The sequence below is a fragment of the Pygocentrus nattereri genome, chromosome 17 (assembly GCF_015220715.1).
Source record: "Pygocentrus nattereri isolate fPygNat1 chromosome 17, fPygNat1.pri, whole genome shotgun sequence".
Taxonomy (NCBI): domain Eukaryota; kingdom Metazoa; phylum Chordata; class Actinopteri; order Characiformes; family Serrasalmidae; genus Pygocentrus; species Pygocentrus nattereri.
The window spans coordinates 21883319-21909302 of record NC_051227.1 but is presented as its reverse complement, the minus strand read 5'-3'; the positions used below and the strand labels follow the sequence as shown (position 1 = coordinate 21909302).

The window sequence follows — 25984 nt, the reverse complement described above, 5'->3', positions numbered from 1 at the left end:
GTGTGTGTGTGTGTGTGTGTGAGTGAGTGAGTGAGTGAGTGAGTGAGAGAGAGTGTACACATGCTTTTTGAACATTAACTTTTTAAATCTTTAATACCATACACTAAATAATAATGAGTAATCAAAAATATTTTGAAAACTACTTAATCTGTCATTATAATTAACACTATGGCAAACACATGTTCATGATCATCTAGTGCAGATTTAGTGACTTGCGTCTATAAAACTCAGACTGCAAGTGATTTCCAAGGTCACATCCACACAGTTTCCACATAAAAGACATAAGGTGTTTTCCACTGTTACAGCAGAGTTTTCATTATTCAACTAAGGACAGAGACATTTAGACTGTACAGAAAATACTGCAAATTTTACTCAGCAAAATTTCATACAGGAGACAGTCACATACAGACGATATCTGATTACATTGCCCAGGCCTAGGTGTGGATCATTGCATTTACTCATTTTGATATGAACACGATGAAACTGAATAGCAATTTTGCTTTAAATACTAACTATTGTAAATGAACCCAGAAAGGCCACATAATAATGCAAAAATGCTGTTGGAAAACTCACCTCAAATATCTGCGCAAAGTGGGTGTCTCTGTTTGAGAACATGGCGTGAATGCAGCGTATGGCATACTTGGCTTGACGGGGTGGGCCTTTTTTGGCCTTGTGCTGCAGTACTGGCAAAAGAACCCTAGGGGGCAAAAAACAATAATAAACACAGGCAACACAGGCAACACAAGCCAAAATGAAGTGCATGGACCTTTCCAAATACATTCAACTTGTAACCTGTAAAAAGGCAGCTTAAACCATACATTCTCTCGTTCTCATTCTCTAGTTTGTATGGTGCAAGAGTATTAAAATGGTCTGAATTACTGCAAACCATAAATTCAGTCCCATTTCCAAAAAAAGGTGGGACGCTGTGCAAAACGTAAATAAAAACAAAATTCAATTACATGCAAATCATTTAAACCCTACATTTCCATTGAAAATGCTTCAAAGACAGCATATCACACTAAAACAAATGTTATTGTTTTTTTTGTTTGTTTTTAAATATATGCCCATTTTGAATTTGATGCCTATAACACATTCCAAAAAAGAGGCATGTTTACCACTGTGTTTCATCACCTCTTAACAGCACTCTGTAAGCGTTTGGGAACTGAAGAGACCAACTGCTGTAGTTTTGACAGTGAAATGTTTTCCTATTTTTGCTTAACATAGGATTTCAACAGCTCAACAGTTCAGGGTCTCCTTTGTTGTATTTTTCACTTTACAATGTGCCAAATTTTTTCAGTGGTAACAGGTCTGGATTGCAGGCAGGTCAATTTAGCACCCAGACTCTTAATACAGAATAATGTGGTTATAGTACAGAATGTGGTTTGGCATTGATTTGCTGAAATTATTAAGATCTTCCCTGAAAAAGACATCATCTGAATGTCAGGATATGTTGTCAAAACATGTATATCATTCAGCATTAATGGTGCCTTCACAGATATGCAGGTCACCATGCCATGCGCATTAATGCACCCCTATGCCATCACGAACATTGGCTTTTGAACTGTGCACTGATAAGCTGAGTGGCCTTTAGCCCAGAGGACACAGTGTCTGATTTCCAAAATAAATTTCAAATGTTGATTCGTCGGACCACAGAACACTTTTTTCCACTTCCCCTCAGTCCATTTTAAATGAGCTTGGGGCCCAGAAAAGGTGGCAGCATTTCTGGATCCTGTTTATAAACAGTTTCTTCATTGCATTTTAGAGTTTTAATTAGCATTTGTGGATACAGCAGAGAACTGTTTTGACAGACAGTGGTTATCAGAAGTGTTTGAGCCCATGAAGTGATTTCCACTACAGAATCATGGCTGTTTTTAATGCAGTGCCACCTGAGGCCCAAAAATCACAGCCAGCAAATACTGGATTTCTCCAGATTCTCTGAATCTTTTAAATGGTATTATGTACTGTACTGTAGATGATGCATTGTTGCACTACTTAATCGTGCAGTCTTTCATAGAGTGGTGAACCCCTCCTCATCTTTACTTTTGAAAGATTCAGCCTCTCTAGGATGCTTTTTTTAAACCCAATCATGTTATTGATCTGTTTCCAATTAACCACCAGGTGTATTTTTAAGCATTACACAACTTACAACCAGCCTTTTATTTCACCCTGTCCCAACTTTTTTGGCATCAAATTCAAAATGGGCACGCAAAAAAAAAACCAAAAAAAAAAAACACAAAGTTTCAACATTTGATATTGCATTTTCAATGAAATTATCTGCACATCACTCCATTTTGTACAACATCCCAACTTTATTGGAAATGGGGTTGTATAAATAAATAAAATTAATTAATTCATAATTAATTTTTTTTTAAAAAACACAGAATTCATTCCAATCCATGCATCAACCCCTGGCCAATGTTCCTTTGCAGAAAGTGCACAGCTGTTGAGAGCCTGGCATCTCACTCACGATTTGATGTGTGGGAAGCTCTCCTCCAGTTTACCGCCAGTGTTTTTGAAAATCTGCAGTGCTGCCTCAGCCACCTTCTCGTCGTCCATCTTCAGACAGCCAAGGAGAGACTCAAACGTCTCAGCCGAGTGGAAAGACACTGGGTGAGTGAAGGACAGAACCTGGGTGGGGGGGCATGCGGCACAATTTATTTTCAGAGCACTTATAAATTATACATCATTCAGCACAGGGGGTTATACTTCATAATATATTTGCCCTCAGTGGTTCAAATGATTAAAGAGGCAGGTGGTCAATTGTCCAGAAAAAAAATATATTATAATAAATAAATAAATAAACAAACACAAATGCACTTTTTGTTGACAAGAAGTCAACAAACTAATAATGAGCGAGTGGCACTGTGTGTTCCTCACTGATGTACTCAGTAAAATTCATTTATGGATTGATCACTTGCCTACTTCACATAACTGCCACATAATTACTTTTTGTAGCTGAAATGGATGCAGGGAACAAATGAAAAATAAACATGCTCGCTCAATACTAATGAGTTTTTCCCTATTCAGAAAATCCCTGCCAACACAGTCACAATCACCAATCAATGTTGAAATGAGTGCATCATTACCTTGAGGAGCTCTAGGCCAGCTCTAATAGCCTGCTCAGTGGGTACACCTTCATCTTCATCATCAGCTGTACCTTCTATGGACTTATTCACCTGTTTGATTAGTGCACTGCACAAGGAAAGAATGAGATGGAAAGTCAGGTGATGGATGAGAAACCAGCCAAGATTAGAAAGGACATTATGTCAGCAGACTGTACCTGATGGACTCTGTGTCAATATGGACAGGGGCAATCCTCTCTAATAAGAACTTCACCATCTCCAGGAAAGGGTTGCTGGGCTGCTTGGGGCTGCCCAGTTTTTTTGTAATATCTTTCTGTAGAAAACACAAGCAAGAATAGATTTAAGTTGACGTAAAACAACTGAGCATCTCTTACACTTGGTATAACACATGCTATTTATTTTCCCAACAAGGTAAAGCATAATGAGGATACAGCAATAAAGCAGTGTCCCAAAGTGTCTATCATTATGTACTTTTATATTTCAGACCTCAAAATGTTATGCTATCCTTTTGTTCAGTCACAGAAGTCAATACTGTGAAAGCACAGCAATTACTTCTGTCTACCAAACCCTTAAAATATTAAAATACAGGAATAAAGAAAATTTGTATCAAACAAACAAAAGGAGCATGAGAGCAGAGACTTACCACGCAGACCTCAGCCTGCTTGCAGGAGCAGGAGGGGCTGACCAGTGTCTCCAGTTGCTTCCTGATCTTCTCGTCCTCCTCCAGAACCTGAACAAGCTTCTTCACAAAGTCCTGTGCCTTGCCTGGATCCGGCAAGTTCCCTAAGAAAGCCAGAAGATACACAGATCAGGTTAACTCTGCTTTTCCTATCCTATCACAACAAGAGATCTGGTCTTGATCTCATCAGTTCAAGAAGTACTCAAGACGTACTTGTGATGACCATGACTTTTGAGAAGACCGCTTTGTTGTAGGAGTCCGACTGAAAGTAGGAAAAAAAAATGTAAGATGCACCATATTTGTGAACCACAAAACTTGATACCAAGGATCTCAAACTACTGCAACATAGGACAGACAGAACTTACCTTTGGCTGCTTCACAAGATCCAGCAGATCTTTAACATGGTGTCTTAGCATATTCTGACACTTCCACATCTCATTCAGGGCTCTGAGAAAACAATTTGTTAACCTAATATTAGCATTTTATATATCTGTAAATGCAGCAACTATAATGGCCAATAAAAACTACAGTATATACACAAGGGTATAATGAACATCTGCAGAATAATGAAAGCAAAAACATTAAGAATGTCAGAGGATGTGGTACTGCAGCGGAGAGAGATCCAAGCTAAGCTCAGTTTATCTAGCGGTCATTGGTGGACTTACTTTACTGCATTAGAATCCAACGTAGCGTACAGGTAATACAGACATTTCATCCGTTCTGTAGTCTCTAAATTGTGAGGCACCATGTACTGTGCAAAGATTCGTTCCACAAGCAACCTGGCAGGAACAAAGGCATTTACACAGATTATTTTCATTAGCAACTAATTTGCATTAGGACAAGAAAGACACTTGATCACAGACAGAGGAAAACTGAGAAACAAACAATACAAAGGCAGCTTTTCTGCATAGCATTTTATATATATATATATATATATATATATATATATATATATATATATATATATATATATATATATATATATATATATATACACACATACACACACACATACATACATACACACACACACACACACATATATACATACATACATATATACACACACACACACACACACAGCTGCCCTCTGCATTTACTTTAATAAAAAGTCCATGCCCTTTTAGTTTATTACTAAAAGAGATTAAACATCGGCTACAATTGTGTTTGTTGCCCGGTTTTCACTTTTTTGATCAATAACTGTAAATTCACATCAAAAATGCTCATAGTACAGGGACTCAATTTTGTGTACATTAACACATTTAACTCCGATATACAACAGAAAAGCTTCATATGTAATGCAAGAGATTCATACAATTGTTTAAAGGAATAAGATCTGGCTGACAAAGTGAGAAAAAATTATGTTCATCTGCGATAATGTTTTTAAAAAGCCATTTGTACTCTGACTGCAATTTAGAGGCAAATTATATCAAAACGGCACTTTGGAAAATACAAAAAAAACACTTAAGCTTGACAATACTGTGAAAGCACAATCATTTAAAGCTACATAGCTATTTATTTACAAATGTTACTAATGGGGGATTTTTAGCTTCCATTCTGTTCAGTTTTAAAGGGTGAGCAATTTGGCCCCTGGTTATTTCTTGAAGCTGTTCCCGCCACACCTCATCTCTGCAGTGAGATGAGTCTGTATGAGGAGCATCAGAATCAGTGTGCAGTGTCCTGATGCTATCAGTGTATTTTCTTCTCTCTCCTTTATGAATGCAGCCTCCAACCTACAGGGAGAATGCAGTCATGCAGCACACTTCATCATTATTCCCTTCCACTCAGACCTGGCACAGTGCAGCTCCATACAGATAATGTTAAAGCACTGTTAGCAAAGGAAAAGAAGCAGGTTCTCGCTGGAAAAATCTTTCTACACAGTATAAAATGGCATCTTTGGAAAAACAATGTAGTAATACAACCTGGATCCTATTGCAGTCATGCTCTTTATTAATTCATAAAATCTGCATATTACAAATCTCTGCAAAGTCAATTAAAATACATTCTCTTATTTTTTTATAAGTTATCTCCAGGGTCACAGGGGTGCTTCAGCCTATCCCAGCACCCATCAGGCGGAGGGCAGGAAACACCCTACACCCACAAAGTCACAGGGTGAACACGCAGACTCCATACAGACAGGACGTCAGTGGGTAATACTGGGAGACGACAATGCTACCCACTGCACCACTGTGTCTACTGAGCATAATAATAAAAGAAATTTATGGCACATAAGGAGGTGTGCTGCACTTCAGAGTAATCCATTTTTATTACTAAGGCTACATAGTCATTTATTTGGCCAGGGAGAAATGTTGGGTAGGGTAATTCAATGACAATTACTATGCCCTGTAGTCCCTCTCACCTTTGGGACCTTGAGAAATATTTTCATGAGTCAAAAGTATGTAAAACCTTAACAAATGCTGCATCTGAAAAAGTACTGCACTCTTAGCAACCTCTAAGCAGGGATGCCACCACTCACACGTAAAGATATCATTTTCGAGGACAAGTTCTCATGACAAAAGAACAAATAATAGGGTTGTACTTCTAATACACAGATGCCCACATTAATAACAATAAAGAACTTGTTAACAGTAGAGGACGCAAGGGACGCTACATTGATTTTTTTAACTGAAAGAAAAACAAGGATAATTTTTAATCAAATAAAAATAAATAGGGCTACACTAAAGTATCAATCTAAGAGTTTACAAATAGTTTTGTCCCAGTTTATATTAAGTGGCTATAATAGCTGTAGTTACATGTAAACGTATGCAACAACAATGTAACTACTCATGATCGTCACTGTTACAGATGATTACAAAATACCTTATGTAACTACAATGTGTATCCTAAAAAGTTGTATCAGCATATTCCCTCATGTAATTGCACAAGGGTAATAACAAAGGTGATCACATTTGTAATCACACTGGAACAGTAGTTGTTTTCAGACGTCTACTACAGCAGCGAAAGTATGTAAAAACTTGCATTAAGACATTACTTACACTGCATCTGCCAGCTTTCCTAAAATTTAGCTAGCATTTATGTGGCTAGGGTTGTGACATTGCAACCAGATTAAACTAAACCATTCTGTAATGTGACAGTACAGCAGACGTCCCCTTATCTTAAAAAGGACATTTTTAGGACATCATTAATTAAATGCGTTGCATTTCCCCCAAAACAATGTCCATATTACCACTGTATTATTGCACAGTGCCTACATAACAACTACACAGGAACTGTCCACTTACTTTAAAGTGTAACTTTAACACTATACTACAGGAAGATTCCGGTGTAGAAGGCTGTGTAATTACATGAGGCAATACTGAAGCTGATACGCATGTAATTACATACATTGTATATACATATAGATTTTATCTAGACAGTTATTAGAGACATTTAATATAAAGTGAGACCGTAGTTTTAATAGTAATGAGAAGTAGGAATGCTGTATGTTTTTGTTTTGGCTTTAGTACTGGTCAGTGGAGACATGCTCAAAGTGTTAAAGCGCTACAATAAAGAATGGAAAACATCAGCAGGTTGGAACTATTTCATGGTTTTTCTGAGGGACATTTCCAAACAGTATCAAAAACACCCAACACAACACCCAATGACTTCTCCTGCACAGATTTCAGACCATTTCCCATCTATAGTATTTGGAAAAGACAAAAAAAAACATTCACACCAGAGCCAAAGCAGAACGTAAAAATTAAATAATACATTGTCTTGGATAACCAAGCAGTCTTTGCGATCAAGAACGTTAGGTTTCATGGCACACACTGTAGCTTACATTCTAATAATTTCAATAAGTTTATGAAAAGTGTTAATATATTTTAATTCTGAACTTCAGCTTGAGCCAGGGAAGGCAAGAACTAGAAGAATGCAGCTACAGGAATCTCTATGTACCAGGCTAAACAAGATATATGGCCAATTCAGATTCAAACGATAACGGGCACTGTTCCACATATTGAACACAACTACATTAGCCTATAACTTTCCAGGTTTACCATGTAACAAGGGTCACAAACAGCAAGCATCTTCCTTTGCAGTTCTACTTACCGGTCATCTATACTGTTCTGATAGTAGATGTGCAGCAGTTTGTCTTTGATCCAGGAGATCTGTTTGGCTGCTTCTTTGCCTGCTTCTGCCTGCAGCGAGTACTTCTTATAGATTTGCGCAAGGCCCATCATAGCTTCTTTACGCACCCTCCACTGTAACAGAACACGTACAAGTAAAACTAGCACTTACTGTGGAAGCATCATGTAAAGCACTTGGGATATTAATAGTCATAAAATCAGTCAGCAAAAATTACAGAACTAAGTGGAACAATTATGCGCTCATATGCAATAACAAACCCTTATGGAATAAACAATGAGGCACAGCCAAAACCAATGAATCACAGATACTAATATGCTTTGGTAGAAGGTACAAATGCACCAAATATAAGACAGCTGAGGTCAGAGCTTTTTGTGCAAGACCCAAAAATGAACAATGATTTGCATTTTTGGTTCCAAATAATATCACCGTGAACACAGTAAGTAAAATAAACTTAATTCTTTAATAACCATAATTTGAGACACAGCACCCTGGTGGGAAACATAGCAGTGTTTCAGCAGCAGCGTCATTCATGCAGGTGGCCAAAAAGAGGACCAATTAGATTTCACCCTAAATGTGGTTTGAAAAGGCTGAAGAATAGCTATATGTGAGCAATGTTTCAATTTATTTCATTGGACCTCCACTGCTTGGCAGCTCAAAAAGCCTGCAGATTAGATTAGGAGGAAAGACAGAGTGGGTCTGGATAAAAACCAGAGTTAATGTGCTTGAACACGGCTAGTCAACTGCACTGACGTCACAAGGTTGGAGCGTCTTGCCCTTTTTTTTTTGGCCCTGATGGCAGAGAAGAGGGAAAAATACCAGCCATGCAGAAACAGCATAATAGTACTGAACACTGAGCTACAAAAGATCCTAGTCCTCACCCGCTTGTCAAGTGTCCTCTCTCTCACAAAGTTCAGCAAGTGATCATTAACCAGTGACAGATCCTTTTTAGAGGCAGTAACGATGGACACGATCACATCGTGCCGGATGGCTTCCTCTGGGTCATGGGACCTCACTTTAAGATATTCTGCAAGCACAAAAAAGTCCATAAAAGTCAGAACAAAAAGATTGCATTTTGTTGCTTTTATCCTCCACTTAAGACATAGGTTTATGCATCATATGGTCATAATTTGTGTTTACTTGACCATTTTCCAACTTCTCTTTTAGAGGTGGGCAATATGATAACAGTATGATCAGCCCTGTTTAATTGTGTTTAGATCAAAACAATATATGAAAGTATGTTTCAACTTATCAAACCACAGAAACCTCAGGTATCATGAAAATGTTTTGAAGTGCAATGATTTTTTGCCATATCGCCCAACTGTACTATCTTTTTCTGTTAAAAGTATGCAGCCTCCTTCTGTTACTGTGCCTTAAAAGATCAATTTATATAAATTACTGTTCTGATTGGCTGCCCTGTATAGTGTCTCATGCAAAATTCAGTCCAGGCACTCTTTATAACTTAAGAGTGAAGGGGTAGAATTATACTGCTGTAGGCTGAGTAAGTTGATGTATGGAAATGTGTTGATTGTGTAATGTCACAAAAACAAATTAAAATGGGCTATTTTTACAGCTCAGTCTTCATCTACGAATCATACAGACTAAGGAGTGAAGGGTGTGTTTTGAAACTTCAGTGTTTGCATAATACATATAAATCCAGTTTTCCATGATATGGCCTCTTTAACCATGAAACATTGATGCACAAGTGGTTTTTTGAACACTGGCTTGCACTATTTTGACCAACATTATTTATTGCATTTCATGAATACTTTGATTCATTAAAGCACCTACAGAAACCAACATCTGGAACTGATATTGGTTAGGATACTCTGAGCAACACAGTTAAGCCAGCACTATATTTAAAAAAAAAAACCTTTATAGAGAAACTTTTTTTTTAGCCAGTTTGACACAGTGCTCTGTTTGTTCATGCAGCGTCACTACTTACTAAATAAAACTCCCAATCACTGGATCGTTTGCTCAGAGAGAGCCCTAACTGTGATGGGTTCTAATCACCCCATAGTTTGTTCTAAAACCTCCCCCTGACTATGACTGATCACCTGCACAAAGCAGACTTCTAGCGGGGACATCTAGAGTAATTTTTAAATAAATTTATGACAGTTTGTTCAGCTGCTTCATTCAGTTCTTTCAATGTTAACCCATTGTGATTAGTTACAGGGCTTATTTCAAGCCCTGTAACTATTTCAAGCCTTCTCAGATATGAGTATTACAAAGACCAGTACCACAATTATGATTTAAAAAAACAACATATTGTGCAGCCCTATTGTCTAAGGTCTCTGTCCTACCTGTAAGGTCCTTAGCCAAGTCAGGATGGTTCATCAGACAGTGACTGGCAAACTTCACACACTCCAGTCGAATAGGAACATGGATATCATTAAACCTGTAAAAGTGCAGGTGTTTAACATCAACAAGGCTCCACTGAGAGAAAAAAAAGGTTTCATTGGTATGGGATTAGAAAATGAGAATGGCATAATAAGTAAGAAGCTCTACCTCCCAAGATAGCACTGCCAGAGAGGTTTGTTCTGGGAGGCTAGCTCAGAATCTTTAGCCCCAAACATCTTTGCCAAGAGTTTCACAACTTGAAGGCGCTCATCGTTATCATTACTCTGCAGACAAAAGCACAGATTAGTGCTTTTCCATAAATACATTTATTCCATAAATAAAGCCAGGGTCAATTAATTCAGCTGTAATTTAGTCTATTCAATCTTTCTTTAATTGTACTTTGTAGAAAGACTAGAGTAGGATAGGCTAGGCTATGGTAACAGCCTTGATAAAAGTCTACTCAAAGGGAAACGTGGCATACATGCTCTGATGACATTTAGTGAACGCACCATTCATCATAAAAATCTCATTGCTAAAAATTTAACCGACAACTTTCAGACTAAAAGAACTATCAAACACAATACTTGGCCCATGGCTACAGCCAACAGATGGAAATTTGCATGCTCAGACCACATTGATTAAACTTGTGCTGAACAATATAAAACACGCTGCCAGAGGGCATCTCACTTTCTTCTGTTATCATCATCATCATCATCATCATGTCTTTAGAGCAGTACACGTGTATTAAAATTCAGTTATGACTGTTCGTAACCACACGTCAGTGTTAGGTTGCTGAAGGGAGACCAGCCGCTCCATCTTACCTTCAGTTTAAACTCTAACTGAGGCAGCACAGACAGGAGTAGATGACTGTCGATGTTGTAGAGCTCCAGGATTAAATCAAAGACATGCTCTGACAGGTCGCTCACTGAAGTTTTCCCCAGCATCAGCACCTGGTTAAAGAACTGAGAGAAACACGGCCACAGTTCATATGCCTCCATTCATCAATGTCAGGAGTGCAAAGCTGGTGCCTTGCTATGCTGATCTGGAATCAGCTCCACTGATAGTTTAAGGTACCATATTTATCACACAGACAGAGGTGATGACTGACATGGAAATCAACCCACACCTTTATAAAAAGAAGTATGTACTCACATTGAAAGGCTTTCATCAGAACAACCAAAAGAAAATGACAGACCAGTGGCTCCAAATATACAACAGAACTTCATTTAATAATAAAATAGAACTGAACACAAAAACTGCAACATAGATAACAAATATTCTGATAAGAAAAAGGAACAATCACATTTACACAATTTCTCTCTTACCTAAAATAAAGTCAATCAGCCCAAATACACTGGTGTCTGCTTCTTTAGTTTTGTACTGAAACTGGCTAATGCAGCTAACAAGAACCTGAATGCCTTAATCTAAGGATGTACAACAATACTGGTATGATTTATATATATATATATAAAATGTTTATTTATTACATATGTTTAGGTTTGACTGGTATTTAAGTTAAGTGATTTTTTAAGTTAAGTTTTTTTTAATCCCACAAACAGGGAAATTCCATCTCCACATTTAACCCATCTGTGAAGTGAAACACCACATACACACTAGGTGAACTAGGGGGCAGCAAGCACACTTGCCCAGAGCGGTGGGCAGCCCTATCCACAGTACCCGGGGAGCAATTGGGGGTTAGGTGTCTTGCTCAAGGATACCTCAGTCATGGACTGTTAGCACTGGGGATCGAACCGGCAACCTTCCGGTCACAGGGCCAGTTCCCCAACCTCCAGCGCTAGTTCCCTAACCTCCAGCTATTTCACACTAGTTCTGTGTAACTTACACTTATTTTATTTTTAAAATTGTCTTGGACATTGTAGTTGTACTCAAACTTGCCATCATTCTCACCAAATTTAGTCTCTGGCCTCAAATAAATCCAACAATTATATAAAATAATTGCATTTTTCTGCATTTTCTGTGTCACACTGAATCACACTTAGGCACCTCAAAAGGACTTAAATTAACAAGCTGTTTAACTGCTAAATGGACTCAAAGATGCATATTTGAACACTGCTTTCTAATCAGAGGTGAACATGTTAATTAAGTTGGGTTGGAAGACTGAGGTTTTCATTCATTTGAAAAACATGTGCCCAAATTGGATGATGCAAAACATTTAGCAGTAAAGTGGCTTCAGTTTGGAGAAACTATTGTCTCTGCCAAGTCTCATAAAAACTGGAGCTAAAATATTAGTTTAAGAACACTGATGTAAATTAAAGATTCTCAAAATTAAAATGCCATGTAATATGCAGGATAAACCATAAATAAAGGCCTAGCACATTGGAGCAAGTGCCATAAAACAGGCTTCCTCAGTAGGGCGTAAGAAAGAAGACAGACACTTTATAGGGAGCGAGTAAACTTGTGAACTTCAAGGCCAAAAGCCGAGATGGAAAAGTACCAGCATGCGCCTGGCACAATGCTTTATTAAAAAAAAAAAATTCAGACTAGACTTTGAGATAATGGTTTACACAAGACCCTATATGATAGACGTATGAAGGTCAATTTGGATATAAATGGTGGTTTTATGAAATCAGGAGATGACAAAAAGAGGTGGGGTGACACTGAGAGTATAAAACATGTGTACAAACTCTGTATATTTGTGAGTGTCGCCCAAGGGCCCATTGGGAATACACTCTCCATGCTCAAAAGGAATAAAGGACCTGCACTTCTGAATTCTGAAGAGTCTTCTCGTATTTCTTAGTTCATTCGATTCTTTTTATTTTCTTTCAACAAACAATTGAATTCGTTTTATTTTACAAACCATAAATAGTACTTAGGCTTGGTGGTCAAACAAGTGTCGAGCCACGACAACACCATTTAACAGAGCACACACCCTGAACAACAATAACTACCCACACTGTTGATGTCCATGAAAAAGGGCTCCCTCACCTCTGAAATCCCAATTTAATCCCTGTTCAAAACCTAATTATTGTGTCTTGTCTGTGCTTCAGTAAGCCAATTAGCATTCATATTGGTTGGATTCATTCAGAGTGGGCACTGTGTGTGATCATTTAGAGCAGGTGTTCAAAATTTTCAAATCCATATTATAGGTTTTCGTATATGCATAATTGTGTTTGTAAGCAAAAAAAATTAGCATTTTACTATGACTTTAATTTGAGAGAGTTATTGTTGTATATTTTTCTAGAAATCTGTACTAGAAGCAGGTACAGACTAATTAAGGGTTGTTCTCCAAGAAGACGTCGGTCTTGACCTGGTCTCACTCTCATTTGGACTCAGCCTAGACTCAATTCAAATTACTTATAGTCTTGGATTTGCATTGGGACGCCTCAAAAGTGGTTCTACCTACGGCCCTAATTCAAATATGTATTTTTCATACTATGTTTAGGCAATGCTGTGCTACTGCGCTAAAAGATCTGCATTTTATTAAATTTTACTTTTCTAAAGAAATAAACTGTATATTTCTCTTTTATGCTAATCCAGGTATATACCAATCCAGTGTCAACATTCACAGGTGGGCAATAAGACAATATTTCATCATTGTAACAATTTTTCATGTGATCAACAATGTACTTTTCTGAATGCATCACATATCATCTATACTTAAACATTGACCAACTGCATATTTCAGTACAAAGAGGGCATAACTAATCCTTTTTTATTTGGAATTAGTGCAATGCAGTATATGAAACATTAAATAAAAATTAAATAAAATAAGTCATCTTACCCAGAGGTTCTAAAGGCAGATATTAAATATGGCACTACTTGTACTTGTTGAGTGTCAAAATACTGTGTGTGTTACTCCTAAAAAGGTCTTTCAAGTACCATAATATTTTTGTATAGCCTACATTCTAAAACCATTAATGTATTGGCTTTTATATACATAAAAAAATATATTGAATTTCAGCTTCCCTACCTAAATGATCTCATACTTGCCTCAAAGCTTCCTTATGTGATTTCTAACATAGTATGAGATGCTGTAATCTATTAAAATGGACAGAAGTACAGACAAAATTTTAGCTTTTAGAAGGCTGGCTGCTACTGGTAGCTTTGCGACATGCACTGACTTATGCACCTTGACACTTCATGACATGTACTTGAAATAATTGAATTTGACACAATTTGAGGCAAGTATGTGATGATTTATGTATGCTGTGTTAACAAGTTGGGTATAAGCTTCCATTGCTTGTTAGCTACAGTAGCCTTGTGGCTGCAGTGCAAAACCAAACATGAAGACTTCAAACACTACTGGGACTACATTTGGGATGAGTGGAAAAACTGCGCATATTTTAAATTTTTTCATGTAAAGTTAGTATTTGATCAGGGCAAACTGGTACTCCATCACCACCCATGTACAGCAGCTCTCCAGTGCTGCTTAATGACCCCGTAGTGCCCCCGAGTCCACTGTTCCGTCACTGAGGAGGTCTCCATTCCCAGCAGAACATCTGCACTCACTCGCTCTAGAGTTTGTGTGCTTTTAATGAGGACTGCGGGGAACAGACAAACCTGCACAGCACACTGTCTGCCCGATCCTATGGGCGCTAATGATGAATGTGGTCAAGTTGAAGCTCGTATCACAGTGGTTTCTAATCCGAGCTTCCTCTGTGTATGTGAAAATGCTTCTGATCACTGCATGGTTGCTTGAGGGTGAGTGTCAAACCCCAGGAGCTTGTTAAGAATTTAAACCAAACAATTTAAAAAAAAAAAAAAAAAAAAAAAAAAACACACCACACCACACACACAAAACACAAAAAACCCACAACACACAAAAACAGATAACAAGCTTATAGCTGTAAAGTCCACTCACATTGGTTATGTAAGGCTCTATGGCCTGTGCGGTCCTCTTCAGTAAGGCTTTGGCCAGGTCATACGCCTGTTTATTCAGATTCTGCAGATATTTAAGAATTAGTGTAAGCCATGAATATTACAACCACACATGCAGTAATTACTCAAAGGTGGATAACTGTGCATTTGTGCAGCGTACCTTGTGTGCTGGAACCAAATTGACCAAGACAGTGTCTAGAAGCTCTTGAGAAACGGAGTCACCCTCACAGATGATTGAGCTCATCAGGTCCACCATATGCATGTGCACCTTCTGATTGTGGCCATTGCTGCAGGAAAAACGGCCATAAAAAAAAGCTTCCAGTTACATTGCATAAATGCCAGACTGTCTTGGTTATTAATGTCTCTAAAAGCCAGATCAACTTTTCTTGCACATCAAGTTTTGGAAACAAACACATGCATAGGAAGGTAGTCTTTCACCAAAACTGTCAGACTGTTATGCTATGTTTTTTTTTTATATTCTTTTTGAAATTCAATTTTCTGAATAGTACAGATGCACAAAAAAAAAAAAAAAAAGCAGTCATGGCTGTTGTGTTTTTTGTAGAATGCAGTGCAGAGTCTGCCTTTTAGTTGCAGTGCTTAAAAGAAAAAAAAAAAAAAAATCTACTGCAAGAGAAAACCATTTCTTCTTCCTACTCTGTATTTCTCTTGCATTTGGTTCATAAAAATGCATCAGGTTCCAACATGTTCAATAAATGAATAAATATTTTAAACAAATAAACAAAAGTAAATCTTATTTTTTCCCCTCATTCATAATGGAAACAAACCACTAGGCTTATAACACAAACAGTATTTGTTGTAGAAGCCTAGAATAACAACTTGTGAAGGGAAAAAGATTATAAAAAAAACGCAGATAGAGCGCATGCACACCGCATGTGCAGTGCTTCACGAAGCTGCTTAATGAACACAAGCAAACAGTCACTTTCTTTACAACTTCATGTCAGCAGCCAGTTGGTAGTAAAATATTTCTGCAGCTCTCACGATGATTTCTGTGATTCTGAACTCCATATTCACTGCCGGTTTGTAGCTCAACATTTTTGCAACTTTTCTTGAGTGTGCACAAAAGTAACAAGCAGGTCTGCTCCAGTTTCAGCTTTGTTTCCTTCACATGATAACGAGGGAGATTTGGGCTTTTGAGGTTTGTTTCAGGGCTAAAACCTGTGTTACACCCAATTTTTGTAAAAACTGATGTTAAGGGCCAATCCCATTTCACCTCTTGCCCCTACCACATAGCCCCATTTGCGCGTTCACATCTAGGGGTAGGGTGTCCTAATTTGTGTAGAGAGAGGGGCAGGGCAAAGCCTTAGGTCTATATGTCCCTCCAAATTGAGGTTTTTCAGAGGCACACTTGAGTGTTATCAGAAAAAAACAAAAACGGCAAGATGGCTACATAAGCGACCAAAGAAACCCACAAATGTAAGTATTTTCTCTGTTAAAAATACGATAATTGTATTTGCTTCGTTTAGTATCGTTTCAATGTATTATGGTCGTTTTCTTAAAAAAAAATGCTAATGTTTCAGTAGCTAGCTAGCTAAATTTCCCGTTCCACCTTAAATAGTCCAGCAGTTTTGACGCCTGAAGTGCCAGAACGTAACTGCTGCACCATTTAAGGCGGAACTGGAAAATTCGAACAATAAATAATTGTCTTAAACCCCCTCTTTCAAAGCATATATTACCCTAAATAAAACTAAAGCCCAGCAGCAAAGTTGCTGAACTTTTCCCTTCTCTCCCATAACTGAAGACGGGCAGGGTGGCCTATGGAGCAGCGCTAGTAGTTGTAAATGAAGTGAGTTTTTAATTATTATTAATATTTTTTATTTTATCTATTTCGTAGGGCAAGATTTCAACCACTACCTTTCGTAACTCCATTCCAAGGGGTTAGGTGACACTCAAAACCATGGGTTAGGGGTAAAAGAAGAAATGGGATTAGGCTGAAGTGTGTGATGCTCTCTGTCAATCTGTTAGGATTTTTTGTTTTGTGTAGTGTATGCCCTGCTTTAATGTCAGACTTGGCAATGACTAGATTTGGCAAATTTTTTAACTATGCTTTTGTGATATGTCACTTCAATAGTGGGTTTTAAAAAAATGGAGACATGCTATATAATAACAACGGAATATAATTAGAATTTAATCTTGATCTCAGAATCAAAAATCATAGCTGAAAATACATCATTACACCACTAGTCCTGAAACACAAAAAATTCATTTCTGCAGGTGCTGCATTACAGTGAGTCTGGGGGAAGAGAGGCTTTTTTTTTTTAACCCCATTTAAACATGAGCTCATCAGCTCTCCACTGTGTTCCCTCCGGTGAGGACATTTCCAGCTGGGTGAGCAACAGAGGGCGAGATGAATCACCCCTGCACACGGCTTTTACCACAGCACACCCAATGAGGGGTCCCACCTGGGACTCATACAAACAGCACTGTCAACTGAACTGCACGCAGGGAAATAATATCTGCAGACAGGAGGCTGACAGCTCATTACAACATAATGAATAAGCCACAGCTTTCCATTTACATCAGCACGTGGTAAACTACAACCGTGCCCTTCTGAATTATGATCATGGGAGGACACAAAACCTGCAAGCTTATGTCAGCATGAACAGCAATACAGAATAATGGCCATTATGGAGAGACATGTGTGGAAAGCATGTATAAAGACTTTCACATTCAGGAAAAGAGAGACTCACTTGATCACTTGGAAGAGGGTTCTGTACAGTTGAGTAAATATTTCATTGCTGTCCTCCAACTCAAAGCAGATGTTGTAGGATTTCACCCAAGCAATATTCTGTCAGGGCACACGTAGGGTGGAAAAACAGAACATTGTTATGCAGCCAGTACATTGCTAAGTGAAAATGAACTGAGCATCTCTTGTCACGTACCTCCAGTAAGTAGAAATATCGATTGAACTGGGCGCTTTTGGTGTCCTCCAATCCTTTCAGCTGTCGAGTTATGAACATAAATATATCCTTGGGGGAGAGGAGGACAGACGCATGAGCTAAATATTTTAAATCCTGTGGATCCAAGGCTGCTCTGTTAAAATGTTTCTTTTTCCCTTTCTCCACTAAAGCACTAAAACTACATTTGTGACATAAGCAATCTGCAGAAGTATTTTATAACCCTTATAAATGTACTAGGGTCTTTGAAATAAAGTGCTCAAAATGGTTCAAGGAATGGCCCTTTCAAAGAAAATGTTTTAATGGGTATAAGAACATGAAAAGGGTTCTTTCAAAGCCACAAATTTCACTTACAGAAATTGCGCTACAAGGGACCATCAACTACAAGATTCTTTAGAAAACCAAGTGTTCGTGGGATTGCGCCAAAAGCTCAGACACTTATTTTTAAGAGTGTAGGTTTTACTAATTTACTAAAAATCATGCAAATGTCCAAAATAATTTAAGCCAATTCAGATTACTTATCAAGGGGGAAAAAATGATCCCAAAATAGAGCCGTCAACTAAATGTACAGGGCGATATAAAAAGATTCATCCAACTTCCAAACGTCATTTTTTCACAACCGTGATGTGGCAAAGAACCAATCACATACCAATTGAAAGAGGGGGTCACAGAGTTTGACTGTCAGTAAGGCAGTGAAACTCCAACAGCTCAGAGCACTCGTCTTGAGTACAGAGTACAGAGCCATGAGTACAATGACACCTGACACGCACCCAACCGAGTATGGGATGAATTTGTCTATGGCATTGATGTTGCCCGTACAGCTGCAGGAGGTTCATATTGAGCACTTGTAAAATTACATAACCTTTATACTCACAAAGCATTTATAATTTACTGCACTGCTCTGTAATGATTTACAAGTGAAATAAATCATTTGATTTAGAATCACACCGAATTAATGCAGTGATACATTTGTATAGTTTTTTCAAAAGGTCTCCTACCTTTAACTTATCTGGGGAGGTGTAGGGCGCCTCTGGGGCGTAGATGCGGAAGATGTCAGCCAGGCAGCAGGCCACAAGGAGCCTTACGTCTTTGTCTGGGTGTTTCAGAAAGAAGTCTGAGGCCAGGTGCAGGGCCAGGTTCAAATACAACTCTTTCTCCTCTTCTGAATCCTGATCCATGTCCATAAACGTCTTCACCACCATCTATGAAAACACAGCACCAGGAGCATAAAAACATTTTTTTATTTAATTTTCACAGTAAAATGGTAGAACTGCATGAAAACATGCAGAAATATACAGAATATGGCATAAGCTAGGCTTGTGAGATTGTGTACAATTTTGGTGCCTCAACTTCAAAATCATCCATGCCTACAATAATTTACCTGAAGAAAGATGTTATGCTTAAGGATGGCTACAGCAAAGCTTTTAAGTTTTTTGAAAGCCTGAAATTTGTTGTCCGTGTTGTGCTAATATAGAACTACAAAATAAACCAAAAATCAAATAACACAATGAATCAAACTACTGATGACATATTTCCTTATTATTTGTGCAGCATGTATGTATATAACAACATTTAAATTGGCCAGTTACGGCTACCCATTAACTGTCAACCAGCACAAGCCTTATCTGAACTAAAATAAGCCTGAACCTGATGAACACTTGAACTGATCTCTACCTTGAGCCTCCGCACCATCTCCTCCTTTGAGATTTTATCAGAGATCTCCTTCACCCCTGGTGGGTAGGTGATCTTGCCATCTGTGGCTCGATTCTTGGAGTGAGCCATGCTCTCCAACTAGTGCTCGCTGCAAAGAAAATGCAGGATAGAAAGAAGGAAAAAAAGGAAACATTTGAAACCTTAGATAATCTACAACAACAAACTGTGGACAAAACTGCAAAAGTGAGTCACATTTGGAATAAATGAAACATTCTGTTGGAACACCAACTTAATCTGTTGTTAAACACTGAAAAACAAATCTTTGATCTCAGAAAAGACATAAGTGGGATTTTGCCAATTCAAAATTTTTGCCTGATCTGTTACCCATCTAGGGGTCATACATAAACAGTCAAATCAAATTAGCCACATCTTTAATGTTAAAGAAAGGTAGCCATAGTACCCGTACACTTGACTTTTTGAAATTGTTTAGCACCTTTCAGACATCAAAATTCATGTAATCAAAATGTCTAAATTGTTCTAAATCTATTCTAAACATTATTACAAAACCCTGAGCTCACGTGTTAAAAATGTTACTGAATTATTGAAAATGAACAGATTCTTCTAAAGCTTATTCACTCATGCAGATACAACACTTCTTTCCAAATGGAAACTCTCTTTTTAGAAATAAACTTTGAGCAAGTATGACAAAACATGATTAATCACACTTAACTACCCATTATTAAAATACTTGACAGCTCTCTAAAAATATACTATAAACTTGGATCAAAAAACAGCCACTGGAAGTTAAAATGCCTGCATAATTAGCTTATAGAAAATGACATTTTCATAAAACATTATATGCCAAACACAAATAGTGCTTTGTGCATTGAAACGTTCAGCCCCAGATCAAACCCTTTCTCTCAAACCCTGTCTTCACACGTACTGATCTCTCTTTCAGATGAGATTACACCCATTTTAGATGTCTTTTTCCAATATTTCTGAAAGGCGACAATATGCTTATTACTTTAGCTTGTGAAAAATCCTGAAGAATAACTTCAGCAATAAAAGGAGGCATTCCCTACACAAAGAAACACACTCAGCCACTGGATTTCAGGTTACATCCAGCTGCAAATGATGCCTTGATAAATTTTGTACCAGGTGCTTCCTGATAATTTGACAGCTTCTATAAAATAACACCTCTATGACTCATACGGACCGTCTAATCGAGTCCATCAGTGCTGGAGAAGAATTCTTCTCCTCTGAATCTTATTCAGATGTGTGGAACAGCAATTCGGGCTCAGCTACAAATTCTTGTGGTTAAACAGATTTAGGGAAATTCCTCACGTTTCAAAATGAATGAATAATACAATCAGTGAGGAGGGTCCAACCAATTTATTGGTTGGCTGAGATCAGCTGTGACGACCCATGGCATCGGCAAAAAGATCACCAATAATTAAGAACTGATTCGTATCAGTAAGTAAATGACCACCTAACAAAAACAACTGGAGTGCAAAATTAAAATGTAAATATAAAAATCATGCCAGCTGGTTTTATCACTTATGCAAATTTGTATCCCTTCAAAAATGCCATCAGCATGAGCCACAGAAACTTCTTATGCATCAGGAAGAGCGGTCTGATGTGAAATGTTTCACTATAGAGAAACTAGCTGCGATATCCTCTACAGTGGTGGTGAAAAGAACCAGGGTTCACCAAGTCAACAGCAAAATTATAGCCATTTTGTTTACTATACAAAACAGCCATTGAATATACTGCTTGTCCTCACAGTTTTTAAATATGGAATACATGATAAACATGAAAATCCAAAACAACAAACAAACAAAAGACCCCAAAGAAATGTTTTCTTCACCCCCTATACTCTTAGGAAAAAAAACTGTCACTGGGCTGGGACCCTGTAGGGTACATCTCAATACCTTTAGTCAGGGAACATAATTGTACCATATTGTACTGTTTTAAAACAATGAAAAAGGTTATGAAAAAGGTGCAAACATGCACTTTTCACCTGGAAAAACTTATTTAAGGTACACAATCAAACCTTAAACCGCTATTGAACCTTTCAGGGCACATTTTTATTGTTCAGACCTTGAATGAAAAATGTACTTGCACAGAACCTTTATTTCTAACAGTGTGAACCCTGCATGAACTTTTCCAACCTGCTTGATTTTTTTTATGCTTTAGGCAAAAAACACAGTAGTATTTATCAATGTAATAGTGCATTTTTTGCATTAACTTGTGATGTAGGCAGGCAACATATGGTTACCATCACTACCACTGAACAATTCTGACTTGGTTGATTTTTCTACACCAAAGCATTTCACATTAAAGCACTTTGTTTAGCTCAGTAAATTAAACAAGAATCTGAAATACTGAAGAATTCCTACCTACATGTAAAGGTACACTCACCAACCACTTTATTAGGTACACCTTGCTAGTAAAAGGTTGGACCCCCTTTGCTTTCAGAACTGCCTTAATTCTTCGTTGCGCACTTTCAACAAGGTGTTGGAAACATTCCTCTGAGATTTTGGTTGGTTATTTGAGTTACTGTTGCATTTCTATCATCTCAAACCAGTCTGCCCATTCTCCTCTGACCTCTCACATCAACAAGGCATTTTCGTCCACACAACTGACCACTCACTGGATATTTCCTCTTTTTCTCTGTAAACTCTAGAGATGGTTGTGTGTGAAAATCCCAGTAGATCAGCAGTGTCTGAAATACTCACACCAGCCTGTCCAGCACCAACAACCACACCACGTTCAAAGTCACTTGCATCCCCTTTCTTCCCCCCATTCTGATGCTCGGTTTGCACTTCAGCAAGCTGTCTTGATCACGTCTACATGCCTAAATGCCCTCAGTTGCGGCCATGTGATTGGCTGATTAGCTATGTGTGTTAACAACTGCACAATTGTACCTAATAAAGTGGCCAGTGACTATGTATCGCGATCACATTTTGGCTTGTTTCCCTGTGTGTTGCTGCACCTGAACCTAAATGTGGCATGTACCATATACCAACTGCAGCTCAAGACAACAGAGACACACAAAAGCTGAAAGTAGGTTTTTAGAGCAGGGAAAACTCTTATCTAAACAGATGCCCACCAGGCTGGACACAAGTCACTAGTGTAAAATATTGGATATAAATAACTGGTGTAAAGTACTGGATGAGTACGAAACAAACCCATAACCCATATACTCTTAAAGGACACTTCAAATTTTAAGTTAAACCGAAGAAAGAGAAACTTTCTAGCTTGTTCAGTGCTCTTCATCCACTTCATAACATTTTAGTGAGTGGTCACAAACACTCCCTGAGATGTAGAGTACTGTGCAAAACTCGTAGGCAGACTGGAAAAATGTTCAAATCCAGCAGAAAGTGTGTTTTGCCAATAAATTAATATAATAACATTATTTGTATTCATTCTAAACACTAATGCAGTGAGCTGTAACAAGATTTGTCTTCCTTTCACTGATATCCTAATTATAAGAACACTGGTTGGGCTCATAGCTTCTCTGTGCACTTCAGCCATTGCACAGATTTGTTCAATTCAATAAGCAGCACACTTGATATAATTTAATGAAAGAGTGATAAGCTGGAAACTAACAAGAGAGCTTTGGAAACTGTAATGCAAACACACTGACAAACCATGTAAATCAATCAATGGCAAGTTTATGTACATGTATTTATTCTATTTAGTGTTTCTGGACAAATTTATGCGACTGTCTGATGGCTTTACAGACCACTTCCTCAGGACTAGGAATGCACTGTTATCAATACTGGTATCGGGCCGATACAGTACTCATTAAAATGTACCAATACCAACATCACTCAAGCTGGCAGTGACGAAGAGCGCTTACTGACTATGTAGCAGCCAGACACAAAGCCGTAGGGCACTTTAAACATTCTGCTTCGGTATTTTCCCGTCAGACCTCCACTGTGCAAGTTTAGATCATTTTAAACACAATCACAACTGCCATCTGTCGACTTTATTCTAGTTGGCTGACTAGAACAGTGAGGTATAAACGTTAATACAGTGATTTGTAAAACAGAGTGTACAGACTGTACCGTCCTACCGTGTACATCACCACCTGGCTTTCAGCTTCAGTGAACAGTGTTAGCAGCGCTGCTCAGTTACTCTTTGCTCAGCACTCAATATGCAGCAGTGTGCTTTCTGAATGAAACAGTTTTATTTGAAGCAAGATTTCTAAAACTGCACAGTATATGTCTGGTTTTAGAGGACGTTTAGCTACAGACCAAGCTGCCAATGAAGAGACAGACGTAAAACTCCTTAGATGCATCAAGCTACAGAGATTGGTGCTGAGATGGATCTGGGTTCAAACCTATGAATGGCACCTTACTTACAGCTGTGAAGTGTGACCCCAGTGCACCACACTACTTGATCTAAGATGACCATCATAGCCCAGCTGCATGTCAGCTTTCAAAGAATTATGATAATTCTTTCCAAACAGACAGTCCTCCTACATCCATGATCTAAGCAGGCTTATAGATCTGATCATTCATAAGCACTGCTCCGCAGGTTGTAAAGCTGGACTCAACAGCAAACATGCCATTTGATAATGATTTTTAACTGACAGTGCCACATATTCATGAAGACTAAAGCAAATTCAAGCCAGTTGGCATGTAAAAATAATTCACTCACTAGTCAAAGCATTATTGAGTACAGGAAACCAATTGGACAATAAAGCCACTGAGTGCACACACACAAAGAGGAGTTCTCCAATTCAAGCTAAAAGTAGTGATCTATTCACTCTTTTCTAAAGCCCTCACCACCTTTCAACTGAGCAATTCTGCAAAGCTGTGACAAAATGCAACAGGATACTTAATTGCACATAGTAAATTCAACAGGACATATTCTTAATAGATCTCCCATTTGCCAAGCCATTTGCAAAGAATTTTCAGCTTACCCTAATGTTAACACACAGCTGCCTTTACAGCTAAATTAACCTTCACATAAAGACTGACGTGTACAAAACAACCATCAAATGTCAAAAATAAATATGCTTGGTAGATCTGACAGCCCTGCAAACACAAGAGCTGGAACGCAGACTAATGTATTACCTCCTTGGCATCACAAGTCTGTCAAATCAAGTGTCCACACTGTTTATTACAGAGGAGACTGGAGCTGATTAAGGCACATTTTAATTGATCAGGAATCAGTTCTATTAAGCCGAATCCAATTCCAACCCTCTCTGGTCTGTCTGCACTCTTTACACCGGAAAATGAAATCTGAAAAAAATAAATAACCTGCAGTGTCAGGTTTCGACTGCAATTGTGAGAGATGCTTATATTTGTCCATTTAAAATGTTACCTGCCGTTTGCCACCAGAAATATGTTTTTCATTCAGGAGTTATGAATGATCTGAAGGCAAAGTCACACGGTTTCTGGTTTAAAACTGAAGTTAGCAGTTCATTAGCAGCTCATTTACAACCAAGAGAAAAGGGGTAGAGTGCCTCACACATTACAACAATATGAAAATCACAGTGTAAATAAATAAATAAATAAATTTACTCATAACAACAACCACAACAACAACAATAAAAGAGAGCAACATTATTTAAATAATAATAATAAAAAAAAAAGATCTGAAGTGCTTTTACTGCAGCATTGTCAGCAGAACATTACCAAATTTGTATGGCTTTATTATCTCTAAAAACACATACAGCGAGAGATCAGCCCATACTTGCTGTTAAGCACTTGGATTTTATCATGATAATCTAAATATCTAATCCATTACCAAGATCTAAATGCAGTCAAACCAATTAACACAAAACCTATGTTAAGTCTTCAGCAGCAGATTCTGGACAGCGCCCAGATGTGGAACTGACTAAATAGAAAGAACATCATAAAACAAAAGACATGGAATTATTTGGTGTGAAACGTTCAATACATACAAACAAACACCCGCATCTACAGCTAGCAAACTGATCAATTTCTCAGTTTTAATTCAATGCAAATGTCAGACAAGCACAGTCAGCATCTGAGCAGTACTACTCAGCTTAGCGGTCTACTGTTTTCACACGTGAACCACCAAAACATCAGCTGCTTCCAGAAATCTGCCCCATCAAGAGTAGTGCTGGATGATAACACTGTCTTTATTGATCAACCCTGATATAATGAAAATGACCTTGCTTTCAGACTTAGCAATATTTCTTGCTACATACTGAGTGATATATTCGACACATAATTAGCGTTATATCCCTGATATGATGATAAAATAGCCCGATTTGATGCCACTGACCTGAGCGTTAACTGTAACGTGTGGTGTTTCTAGATTGCTTCAGTTTGATCGAAAAGATCAGCTCAAAATGCATCAAAAATAACCAAATAGTACATTTCCTTTCTGTAAATTTCTGTGTGCTT

At 38.0% G+C, this 25984-nt stretch overlaps 1 protein-coding gene across 3 annotated transcripts in view; it reads right to left on the bottom strand.

Annotated features, from left to right (window-relative positions):
- Window positions 1–25984, bottom strand: part of pds5b (PDS5 cohesin associated factor B) — a 44604-nt gene that overhangs the window by 16347 nt on the left and 2273 nt on the right. For all 3 annotated transcript variants that reach the window (XM_017725412.2, XM_017725413.2, XM_037546718.1), the window contains exons 2-20: window positions 19617–19743; window positions 18941–19144; window positions 17928–18014; window positions 17736–17833; window positions 15188–15314; window positions 15011–15091; window positions 11010–11150; window positions 10357–10472; window positions 10152–10246; window positions 8730–8875; window positions 7813–7964; window positions 4428–4541; window positions 4128–4209; window positions 3976–4024; window positions 3727–3866; window positions 3281–3396; window positions 3087–3192; window positions 2468–2628; window positions 574–697 (exon numbers count right to left, since the gene is read on the bottom strand). In XM_017725412.2, the coding sequence (XP_017580901.1) occupies window positions 574–697; window positions 2468–2628; window positions 3087–3192; window positions 3281–3396; window positions 3727–3866; window positions 3976–4024; window positions 4128–4209; window positions 4428–4541; window positions 7813–7964; window positions 8730–8875; window positions 10152–10246; window positions 10357–10472; window positions 11010–11150; window positions 15011–15091; window positions 15188–15314; window positions 17736–17833; window positions 17928–18014; window positions 18941–19144; window positions 19617–19724 (2247 nt within the window). In that variant the 5' untranslated portion in view covers window positions 19725–19743. The remainder of the gene's footprint in view (window positions 1–573; window positions 698–2467; window positions 2629–3086; window positions 3193–3280; window positions 3397–3726; window positions 3867–3975; window positions 4025–4127; window positions 4210–4427; window positions 4542–7812; window positions 7965–8729; window positions 8876–10151; window positions 10247–10356; window positions 10473–11009; window positions 11151–15010; window positions 15092–15187; window positions 15315–17735; window positions 17834–17927; window positions 18015–18940; window positions 19145–19616; window positions 19744–25984) is intronic.